Consider the following 13,001-nt stretch of genomic DNA (forward strand, 5'->3'; position numbering starts at 1 on the left):
AAAAACTGTCAAAATGCTTTCAGATTAGAGGCGGCCTTCAAGGTCTAAGAAATTACCATATGAACCTACTAGGTTTATCTTTCAACTAATAGCACCAAGAGAACAAAGCAAAAATGGTGATAAAAGTAAATTGGGAAGTTGTTTAAAATTACATGCCCTATTTCAATCATAACATTTTTTTGGGACTTGACTGTCCCTTTAAGAGGTTGATTAAGGCTTTGCTAATCACATGCATCTAGGAATTAACATAGTAAAACATTACAAGGAGATTATTCTGAATGCCTGAAATAGATGCAACATTTGGACCTCTGCCTTTTTAAGGAAGCAAAAATCCATATTACTAGAATTATAAATGTTCTTTCCTAATTTATTATTTTAACTTAGTAGAAAATGGTCAAATACTTCTAAAATATATAAAAATCTGAGTATATATTATGCTAGATAAATTATATTTAAATGTAGGTAACATTTTCTGTACATAGGATTTGTATATGTTAAATGGACAAAAAGTCAAATTAAAGGGACAGTCTACACCAGAATTGTTATTGTTTTAAAAGATAGATAATCCCTTTATTACCCATTCCCCAGTTTTGCATAACCAACACAGTTATATTAATATACTTTTAACCTCTGTGATTATCTTGTATCTAAAACTCTGCAAACTGCCCCTTTTTTAAGCTCTTTTGACAGACTTGCAGTCTAGCCAATCAGTGCCTGCTCCCAGATAACATCACGTGCACGAGCACAGTGTTATCTATATGAAATACGTGAACTAACACCCTCTAGTGGTGAAAAACTGTTAAAATGCAATCTGAAAAGAGGTGGGCTTCAAGGTCTAAGAAATTAGCATATGAACCTCCTAGGTTAAACTTTCAACTAAGAATACCAAGAGAACAAAGCAAAATTGGTGATAAAAGTAAATTGGAAAATAGTTTAAAATTACATGCTCTATCTGAATCATGAAAGTTTATTTTGGCCTAGACTGCCCCTTTAAATATTTCTATATTAAGGTAATTTTTATACCCACATATCAACTATTAAAAGATACATAAAAAACACATAAAAAACACATTTCTTCTTTCTCTATTCAGCATATAATTTTAACCCCTTAAAGGCCAGCGCCGTACCCTGTAAAATGCTGCTGTCCTGGGCCTCTCACTGCCACGATCTTGCCACTGCTAGAATGCCCCACGAGTAATACATAATAATAAATATTTACAATACACCTTGATTATTTATTCTGCACCTTTATCATGTAATTTAGCTCTGAAAATTGAGAATTCTCAATACTTGAAAATCACCCTAAAGACTTATCAAGGCTAACCCTGCTACATGACTTTCCCTAATTGAATTTAACCTATAACGACTACAAAACAATATGCTTTATAATAACATTATGGCTGTGGCTAGCCTTGTTTGCAGACTCAAGCCTGGATTGGCACCTCCAAATAAGAACATTGGTGGGTGGATTTTGGCTATTGAAAAACAATTGCAACAAACACGAATTTAGACTTGGTTGATATGTTATTCTATAGCAAAATGTTTTATAACTACAAGGTATTTACTGTCCCTTTAATGACACTCAAAACGGATTAAAAACGGACTCCAACTTGTTAGGACTCGAGCCTATGACCCGGGGCTAGGACAGGTACCACAATTGCCTAATTCACCAATTTGCCATCACTAACTATAGTGTTGAGATACAAATATGCTATTGCATTTAATTTGCTAATTATCAACACTCTGTATAGCAGACATCTTAAAGGACCTCTAAATACAATGGAATTGCATAATTAACATGTGCATAATATAAAGACAATGCACTAACACTTTCTCTGAATTTCAATCAAGCAGTAGATTTTCTTTCTGACAAATTTATCTTTTCCACATTTGCCAGACCCCAGTATCATGTGACAGCCATCAGCCAATCACAGACTAGTATACAAATACTCTATAAACTTGTGCACATGCTCAGTAGAAGCTAATGCCTCAAAAAGTGTGTATATAAAAATAAATGTGTACAATTTGATGATATAAGTAAATTGGAAAGTCTCTTAAAACTGCATGCTCTATCTGAATCATAATTTTCACTTTAGTCTCCCTTTAATTTTACAGTATGTTTAGTAATTTAGTGATAAACTGTAATTCCAATTTATTTACTCTGCTTTTTATTTCTTAGCAAAATAGTTTTCCCAAAATATTGACCTCACCATTGGCATCTTCAACAATACTTAAGAATCAGAATTCACATTGGTTATACAGCACAATAATGTAACTGAGATGATACCCTAATTATTATGCTGCTTCTGGGCAATTACACATTCCTTCTAAAATGTATGTTTATTTAAAGGGACAGTATACTGTAAAATTGTTTTTCCCTTTATGTGTTTCCAATTACTTTTTTTACCAGCTGTAGAGTATAAAATGTATAAGAGTTGCTTTTTTAAGGCTTATTTGTGTATATGAAATAGCTGGTTTTGTGTTTTGAAGTCACAACCTAATAAAATGGGTTGAGCTTGTAGGTATAATCAGATCTCATTACTTTATCACATTGTGTACATATACCTGCTTCTTTATCTTATATCTGTCTGTAAACCAATCACCAATACTTGGAGAGAACAATGGAAAATTAACATTTTATTACCTTATCTCTTCTATACCCCACTAGGAGTTTAATTTTTTCTACTGGCTGTGTTTACACAGCATGGCCTTGAGGCCAAAAACTTCCAGGATGGGTGGGGATACCACAGGCTAAATAAACAAATTCAAATGCCAATATAAGGGCAATGGAAATACTTGTAAACAATTTAATACACTCCAGCAGGTAAAGTACATCATTGGGAACAAATTAAAGGGGAGACATTTTTTTGAGTAAACGGTCCCTTTAATATGGGACTAGGAGATTGAGAGATGGAATCCAGATAGCTCAGGGGTGGAGTCAGTGAAATGCAGGGCAGAATTAGAACAGTCTAGGCATGAGGCTAGAAAGTATGGGGGTAAGGGTGGGTGATCTATGAATGAAGATGGGTATATCTGGTGGGCTTAGGAGGTTCCTGGTTTTAATTTAATTTATAAAACAGGGAAAAGAAAATGTATGCTTACCTAATAAATGTATTCCTTTCTTGACACTGTGAGTCCACGGATCATCATAATTACTGTTGGGAATATCACTCCTGACAAGCAGGAGGAGGCAAAGAGCACCACAGCATAGCTGATAAGTATCACTCCCTTACCCACAATCCCCAGTCATTCGACCAAAGGGAAAGGAGAGAAAGGAAGTAACACAAGGTGCAGAGGTGCCTGAGGTTTATAGAAAAATAAACTGTCTGAAAAATACAGGGCAGGCCGTAGGCTCACTGTGTCAAGAAATAAATAAATTTTCTTTTCTTTCTAATGACACAGTGAGTCCACGGATCATCATGATTACTGTTGGGAAACAATACCCAAGCCAGAGGACACAGATGATAAGGGATACAAGACAGTTAACCTAAACAGAAGGCACCACTGCTTGAAGAACCTTTCTCCCAAAAGAAGCCTCAGCCGAAGCAAAAGTATCAAATTTCTAAAATTTAGAAAAAGTGTGTAAAGATGACCAAGTGGCAGCTTTGCAAATCTGTTCCACAGAAACTTCATTTTTGAAGGCCCAAGAAGAAGAAACCGGCCGTGTGGAATGAGCCGTGATTTTCTCAGGAGGCTGCTGTACAGCAGTCTCATATGCCAAGCGAATAACACTCCTCAGCCAAAAAGAAAGAAGTAGCCGTAGCTTTCAGACCCTTACGCTTCCCAGAAAAAACAACAAACAAAGAAGAAGACAGGCGAAAATCCTTAGTCACCTGCAAATAATATTTTAACGCACTAACCACATCCAAGTTGTGCAACAAATGCTCTTTATGAGAAGAAGGGTTAGGACACAAAGAAGGAACAACGATTTCCTGATTAATATTCCTATCGGAAACCACTTTGGGAAGGAAAACTAAGGCAGTACGCAGGACCACCTTATCGGAATTAAAAATAAGGTAAGGAGATTCACACTGCAATGCTGAAAGCTCAGAAACTCTGAGCTGAAGAAATTGCAACCAAAAATAAAACATTCCAGGATAACATCTTAATATCCAAAGAATGCATAGGCTCAAACGGCGCCTGTTCAAGAACTCTAAGAACCAAATTAAGACTCCAAGGAGGAGTAACCACCTTAAACATAGGCCAGATTCTAACCAGGGCCTGACAAAAAGAATGAACATCTGGCACGTCCCCCAGACGCTTGTGTAACAAAATGGATAAAGCAGAAATATGACCCTTCAAGGTACTTGCCGATAAACCCTTCTCCAGACCCTCCTGGAGAAAAGACAAAATCCTAGGAATCGGAACTCCAAGAGAACCCTCTGGATTCACACCAAAACAGATATTTACGCCATATCTTATAGTAAAACTTTCTAGTCACAGGCTTACTAGCCTGAATCATGGTATCAATGACCGACTCAGAAAGCCCCCGCTTAGAAAGTATCAATCGTTCAATCTCCAAGCAGTCAGCTTCAGAAAAACAAGATTTGGATGAAGGAAGGGCCCCTGAAGAAGAAGGTCCTTCCTCAATGGAAGTCTCTAAGGTGGAAGAGATGACATCTCCCACAGGTCTGCATACCAGATCCTGTGAGGCCACGCCGGTGCAATGATAATCACTGACGCCCTCACCTGTCTGATTCGAGCAATGACCCATGGAAAGAGAGCAAAGAGAGGAAAAACATACGCTAGACTGAAATTCCAAGGAACTGACAGAGCATCTATCAGTACAGCCTGAGGATCCCTTGACCTCGACCCGTACCTCGGAAGCATGGCATTCTGACAAGATGCCATGAGATCCAGCTCCAGCTGTCCCCACTTGAAAATGAAGCTGGAAAACACCTCCGGATGAAGTTCCCACTCCCCTGGATGAAAGGTCTGTCTGCTCGGAAATTTTGCTTCCCAATTGTCCACCCCTGGGATATGGATCGCAGACAAACAGCAGTTGTGGGTCTCCACCCACTGAATAATCTTGGTTACCTCTGTCATGGCCAAGGAACTCTGAGTTCCTCCCTGATGATTGATGTAAGCCACTGAAGTTATGTTGTCCGACTGAAACCTGATAAACTGGAGTGAAGCTAACTGAGGCCAGGCCAGAAGAGCATTGAAGATTGCCCTCAGTTCTAGGATATTTATGGGGAGAACCGACTCCTCCCGAGTCCATAGACCCTGAGCCTGTAATGAGCCCAAGACTGCTCCCCCATCCCAGCAGAATGGTATCCAAAGTCACGATCACCCAGGAAGGTCTGCAAAAGCAAGTTCCCTGGGAAAGGTGATCCTGAGACAACCACCACAGAAGAGAGTCCCTTGACGCCTGATCCAGATCTATTCGTGGAGACAGATCCACATAATCCCTGTTCCATTGACTGAGCATGCATTACTGCAGAGGCCTGAGATGGAACCGAGCAAACGGTATGATGGTCATAGCCGACACCATCAGACCAATTAACTCCATAGACTGAGCCACTGACGGCTGAAGAGAGGACTCTTCTTCAAGAATTGAAGATCTTTGTTTTTCTGGCCTCTGTCAGAAAAATTTTCATTGATAGAGAGCTCGAATCAAGGAACTTTTTCCCAAATTCACCTTCCATCTGTGAGAACGCAGAAAATACAACATCTCCGTGTGGGATTTTCTTTGCTGAGAAGATGGCGTCTGAACCAGAATTTCGATCAAATACGGCATCACCGCAACACCTTGTAATTGAAGCACCGCCAGCAATGCTACCAGGACCTTTGAGAAAATCCTGGGAGCTGTTGCAAGACTGAATGGAAGAGCCACAAACTGAAAGTGCCTGTCTAGGAAAGCAAATCTCAGAAACTTGTGATAGTCCCTGTGAATGGGAACATGCAGATACGCATCCTTCAGATCTACCATTGTCATGAATTGGCCCTCTTGAACCAAGGGAAGAATGGAACGAATAGTGTCCATTTTGAAAGACTGAACTCTGATGAACTTGTTTACGCTCTTGAGGTCTAAAATTGGTCTGAAGGTTCCCTCCTTTTTGGGAATCATGAACAGATTGGAATATAATCCCAGACCCTGCTCCTGTATTAGAACTGGAGCTATCATTCCTATGTCGGAAAGCTCTTGAACACAACGTAAGAACGCCTCTCTCTTTATCTGGTATACAGATAACCTGGAGAGAAGGAACCTGTCCCTGGGAGAAAAGGTCTTGAACTCTAACTTGTATCCCTGGGACACGATGTCCACCGCCAGGGATCCAGGACATCCTGAACCCAAGCCTGAACAAAAAAATAAAGTCTGCCCCCCACAAGATCCACTACCGGATCGGGGCAGACCCTTCATGCTGACTTAGAGTCAGTAAGCTTCTTAGATTGCTTCCCCTTGTTCCAAGACTGATTGGACTTCCAGGAGGACTTAGACTGCTCCTGCTTGGAAGAAGAGGGGGCAGGCTTACCTGAAAAGTTTAGAAAGGAACGAAAATTACTCTGATGACCCTTATGCTTATTTCTCTTATCCTGGGGAAGAGAATGCCCCTTTCCTCCAGTGATATCAGAAATAATATCAGCCAAACATGGCCCAAAGAAGGCTTACCCTTGTAAGGAAGCGACAAAAGCTTAGATTTAGAGGACACATCCGCAGACCAGGACTTCAACCATAAAGCTCTGCGTGCCAATACAGCAAAGCCAGAAATCTTTGCTCCCAAATTGATAACCTGTAAGGAAGCATCTGTAATAAAGGAATTGGCAATCTTAAGAGCCTTGATCCTATCATGGATTTCCTCAAGAGGAGTATTTGTCTGAATAGAATCAGACAACGCATCAAACCAACATGCTGCCTCGCTAGTGATGGTAGCAATACACAGTGCAGGCTGCCATTACAAAACCTGGTGAACATACATCCTTTTAAGTAATGCTTCCAACTTCTTATCCATAGGATCCTTAAATGAACAGCTAGCCTCAATGGGAATAGTGGTTCTTTTAGCCAAGGTGGAAATTGCTCCTTCCACCCTGGGGACCGTCTGCCAAGACTCCTTGATAGAATCAGCAATTGGAAACATCTTCTTGAAAATTGGAAAAGGGGAAAAATGCATCCCAGGCTTCTCCCACTCCCGTTCAATAATCTCTGAAGCACGGTCTGGAACAGGAAATACCTCCACCGCTTACTAGACTTCTTAGGAGTCACTACCACAGTCATGTCAGAGTCGTCCAAAGTAGCCAAAACCTCCTTAAGCAACAAGCAGAGGTGTTCTAGCTTAAACCTGAAGGATACAACTTCAGCATCAGAAGGAGGAATTACATTGTCAGAGTCAGAGACTTTACCCTCAGACGCTACAGAAGTATCTTGCTCCTCAGGCTTATGGGAAGATATATTCGACATAGCCGCAACTGAGTCAGAAACCTTACTCACTGAATCCTTATATTTCCTCTTACGCTTCCCCGGCAGCATAGGAAAAGCAGACAGAGCATCAGAAACCGCTGAGGAAATGTGGGTAGCCATGTCTTGCAAGGTAACTCCAACCGGAGTGTGAGAGGAAACGCAGGGCACTGCATGTGTAGACGCTTGAGAAAGCTGCAGCATAGCTTTAACAGGAGACCCCTGAACAGCATCCTCCTTAGATAATGATGGCTCAGGTTCAAAAAGTCTATCCCTGTAATGCAATGTTCTCTCAATGCATGAGGAACAAAAAGGGATTGGTGGTTCCACATTAGCATCAAAAGACAAAGTACAAGTAACATCTTGCAGGGCCTCATGGTCCATCTTTACCTAATAATGAAAACAAAATAAAAAAATACTTTTATATAACTTTTATTTAACTTTAGAAATGAATGCCAAAAAACAAACAAACAAAAAAAACGTTACTGTCCCTTTAAATTTTAAAGTAACATCTAAATATTAACCGCAAAGCAACAGCTCTAAAGAAAAAAAATCAGGCAGCCTCAACACCTCAGCAAGCTTTGCTGAGGTGCCTACCTGTCCTGCTGGATACCGGAGACAATAGCATAAAAAAGATCTGGACTCAACTCCCACCAGTTAGCAGACGACCACTCTCACAGACAGCTGAAAATATAGAGCAGCATGAACAAACGTCAACCTCCCGGCACTAAGGAAGTGAATGAGGAAAAAGTGTGCAACTCTTTTGCCGCTGCAGGCAAACCCTGCCCATCGTGGGCGTACCCAAAAACCTCCTGAACGGCATTAATCTTACTACGCAAGAAAAGCCGCCGAGAGTAGCCCCAGTAAAAACACACATAAACCAAGCATGCAACCCAGACTGGAACACACCATAACTGAGCCTTAAATTTAAAAAATAAACTTTAAATAAATCCTCTCGTCCCAGTGCCCGCACAAACTGCCTTACAATATCCTGTTCACCTAACAGGAGTAATGTATAAAAATGTCGCCAACAGAATTAACTGTTAAAGTGCCAAAATTATTTTCCCTTATAGAAAATAAAACTTAGCAATTACTTCAAAATAAATCTGCCTGGCAGCAGGGCAGCTCACAAAGTTTAAGAGGCATCCTACCTCACATAGACCTGTGGGAAAAAAAGGAAAGGCTGAATAAACCTACTCAGGCTTCCAAATTAGGGCAGCAACAATCTGTTTGTACCCCACAAGTTCCCAGATGCTTAAAATCCACCACTGCTCTACTGAAGACTATACCTCAGAAAAGACCAGAGCAAACCTGCTCTGCTTTAAAATAATAGACTCTTGATTGAAGAAATTATTTTCAGACACCTAAACTTTACCACCTCCTTGCAACACAGGCAAAGAGAATGACTGGGGATTGTGGGTAGGGAAGTGATACATATCAGCTTTGCTGTGGTGCTGCTCTTTGTCTTTGCCTCCTCCTGCTGGTCAGGAGTGATATTCCCAACAGTAATTTTGATGATCCGTGGACTCACTGTGTTATTAGAAAGAAATCAATAGATTGAGGTGGACGTATAGTGCAGAATGTAAAAAACTGTGAAAATCCCTGCAGATTTTAAAATGATTGGGAGGTTTATTGTTGTGCAAGGTTGTTGGTAGGGATGAAACAATCCCATTGCTTCCATTTCTTTAATACTATATTAAAATAGAGCCATCAATATATTTTTTTCTCTACCTGAACCATAATTTTTTTTATTTTTATGCAGTCAATATATATATATATATATATATATATATATATATATATATATATATATATATATATATATATATATATATATTATACAGTATATATATATATATATTATATATATATATATATATATACAGTATATATATATATATATATATATATATATTTATTAATTAGTTGCCTTTGATAGAGTGACAATTAACTTACATGTCTTTGAACCATGAAAAATAAATTTTAAAAGCAGATTAGTAGCAGAAATTCCGTCAGTCTGACCATATTTCCCAATTACTCATGAATTGCCTTACAGTATTTGCTCTTACTACTTCTACTGGAAGTCTATTCCATGAATCAACCACCCTTTCTCTAAAGAAGTCCTCTACAAATTGCTTGTATCTACAGTAGATCATCTATCTATATAATGGAGTGTCCATAAAAATGCAAACAAATACTGTATGGAACAGGAATGTCAGTGCCTCATTAAAGAACACATAATCCAAAATGAGTTGATCCAGATCTATAGCAAACAAAAGAAAGCATGATTATTTTACATCTATATGTTTATAAAAGTCTAGAAATGAACACCCAAGGTATTATAGGCCAACAAAGAGCACTGGGTAAACTGATAATGAAACAGCACAGAGAAAAAAGCATCAACTCCTCAACTGACTGGTGTTCAATGAAATGGAGTACAGAATAGATATATTAGTTAGTAAAACATATATTATTTAGAAGCATACACTTGCAGAGAGATAAAACCAAACTACACCTGTCAACAACCTGACAATATTCAGACTGCTATTAAATTATTTATAAAGCAAAAAAAGATATTCTTCTAAATTTTATAATACTCTTTTGGTTGGTATGAAGCAAATTGATTTTTAGGAGTTAGGCATGTTTTTTTTTTGGATACTGACATATGTGGAATAAACTAAAAAAAATAAAGGTGTCAGATATATAATCCCAGTAGCTGAGACTCTTTGGCTTTAGGGATTTCTCAAGGTATGGTCTGTTGTTCCAATGCTCATTTAAAAGTACATTAAAGGCAAAATAATTCTAGCATCAATTTTAACAATAAGCGCTATAAGAATAAAATTGACAATAATGGGGTATGAAACCCCACATTTTTCTTTCATGATTCAGACAGAGCATGCGATTTTAAACAACTTTCTAATTTACTTTTATTATCAAATTTTCTTTGTTCTCTTTCTATCATATTTTTTTTTAAAAAGCAGGAACGTAAGCTTAGGAGCCAGCCCATTTCTGGAACACTATATGGCAGCAGTTTTGCAAGAATGTTATCCATTTTCAAGAGCACTAGAGGGTAGCGCTATTTCCTGCCGTGTAGTGCTTCAGATGCCTACTTAGATATCTCTTCAAAAAAGAATACAATAAGAATGAAGCAAATTTGACAATAATTTTTTTGGCTTTCAGATCCCTTTAAATGGTTTTATTCATACAAAATGGAAGACAGTGACATGTCCACACAATAAGTATTTTATCGAGCACAGGGACACTTTTTTTATTTATTTTTTTAAACTTTAAAACATTATTTTTAGTACATTTTAAAGTAACCTTCTGGTCTCATTTCATTCAGGACTTTTCTAAAAAAATAATTAAAAAAAAACGACATTGTCTTTGATATTCAAGCACCAAACTAAACAACACTGAAATAAAAAAAAATTACTTAAAAACTACATTAACAGAATCATAATTGTGATATTTTGTATCTACCTATCAGTGTGTTAAAGGGACAGTATACTGTAAAATAGTTTTTCCCTTAATGTGTTTACAATTGCTTTTTTTACCAACTGCAGAGTAAAATATGTATGAAAATTAGCTTTTTAAGGTTTATTTCTCTATATTAAAGCTCTGATTTTGTGTTTTGAAGCCACAGCCTAATAAAATGGGTTGAGCTTGTTGGTATAATCAGATCTCATTACTGTATCACATTGTGCACATATACCTGCTTCTTTATCTTATATCTGTCCTTAAAACAATCACCAATACTTTGAGAGAACAATGGAAAATCAACATTTTACTACCTTATCTCTGCTTTATCACACTGGGAGTGTAATTTCTTCTGCTGGCTGTGTTTACAAAGCTTATCTATAGCTGGTACGCGCGGCCACAAACTTTCAGAATAGGTGGGGATACCACATGCTAAATTAACAATTTCAAATGCCAATATAAGGGTAAAGGAGCTACTTGTAAACAATTTAATACACTCCAGCAGGTAAAGTGGATCATTGGGAACAAATTAAAGGGGAGACATTTTTTGAGTAAACTGTCCCTTTAATGCCCTCTCTCTGAGCCAAGAGGCTAAGAAAAAGGGTATCCAAATCTAATATACAAAGGAGGCAAACTGGCCTATAAGAGCACAGATAAAATAATATGGTTCAAATATGGTAAAATGTTTTTTTTTTATCAGATCTTTGCAACAAATACATCATTTTAAAAATAGTATGACAGTCACATTCCATAAATAATATGATAAATACTCTTTTTCAATAATGGGAGAAAATCAGTCTATTGTTAGAGTAAGATATATTGTGAAAAAGTTTAAATAGTGCTATTTTGAGCTACTACAGGAACTAGAATCATTTTATTTATAAAACTTACAAGGCACTGCATGGCGGTAAAGATTATCTCGTATAATTTGTTGTAACTCGTGGTCTGCTGATGCTTTCTGAAATCTTTGATTCAGATAATGTCGCAAATCCTTGTTTAATCTGCTTCCTGAAAGAGATAAGAAAATAATTTATAACACTTTGTGTTTAGTGATACATTTACCAGTCTACGTTTCATAAATATACCTATCGTATGTTTGTTTTTTTGCAAATTGGAAGCAAAATCCATGCGACAAAACATATAATGGCATGTGCGATACTAAACTCATGACACTGATTACAAGCAAATAACAACGTTTTCTTAAATTGAATATTTCACATATTTTTATATTCATGCAGAGCCCACGCAAATCTTCTCTGTATCGCTAACATTTTAGTGTATGCGCTATTGAATAGGGATATGATTTTAATATTCAAATGGTTATCCCTAAAAGGTGGTGAAATTATAATACTGCTATTGCTATAATGTCAAAATCCGATTTCAATCAGTAAAACACTCTGCTATTTAAACATTTCTATAGGTTAATATTCAAATTTGTATAATGTTTCTTGTAGACACTGATGTCTACAAGTATCAACATACAATTAATAAAAAGGGGGAACATTATTTTTTATTTGAGAAAAAAAAGTCAAAATGGGCAGCCATATTGAGAACTAGCTAAAGCCACCAAGATTTGTTATTTGGAGCTAATCTGCTAAAACAGTTGTCCTTCCCTACTGCTCAAACTAGCATGATAGTATCTTATTGGTGTAAAACAGTGTTTCTCAACTGCGGTCCTCAAGTACCCCCACCAGGCAAGGTTTTCATTATTGCTGAACAAGAGCACAGGTGAAATAATCAGCTGATCAGTAACCATAGTTACTAACCTGCTCTCACACATCAGCTGATTATTTTACCTGTACTCTAGTTCAGCTATAAGGAAAATCAGGTCCGTTGTGGGTATACTTGAGGATGGCGGTTGAGAGACACTGGTGTAAAATATATGCCAACTATATAAAGTGTTTTTTTTTTTTTTAAAATGAAAAAGGAAGCCAGATAGGTCATCTCCCTTTCTATTCCTAGCATTGACTGGTTTTCTGCTTATCATTTACCTCATTCAATTAACATATCTATGAGTTACCTGGTCAAGCCGTTATCCATGATCTATCTGTCTTTATTATTCTTTTTGCTTGTATAATATGTGTAAGCTACTCTATTAACAATTTCAAAGTAAACAGTATGGTCACAA

The 13,001-nt window shown here is 37.5% G+C and overlaps 1 protein-coding gene across 9 annotated transcripts in view; it reads right to left on the reverse strand.

The window, feature by feature from the left end:
- MAGI1 (membrane associated guanylate kinase, WW and PDZ domain containing 1) overlaps positions 1 to 13,001 on the reverse strand; it is a 1,010,133-nt gene that overhangs the window by 465,830 nt on the left and 531,302 nt on the right. For all 9 annotated transcript variants that reach the window (XM_053721007.1, XM_053721010.1, XM_053721009.1 and 6 more), the window contains exon 2: positions 11,765 to 11,881. In XM_053721007.1, the coding sequence (XP_053576982.1) occupies positions 11,765 to 11,881 (117 nt within the window). The remainder of the gene's footprint in view (positions 1 to 11,764; positions 11,882 to 13,001) is intronic.

Source organism: Bombina bombina, chromosome 7 (genome assembly GCF_027579735.1).
Source record: "Bombina bombina isolate aBomBom1 chromosome 7, aBomBom1.pri, whole genome shotgun sequence".
Taxonomy (NCBI): Eukaryota; Metazoa; Chordata; class Amphibia; order Anura; family Bombinatoridae; genus Bombina; species Bombina bombina.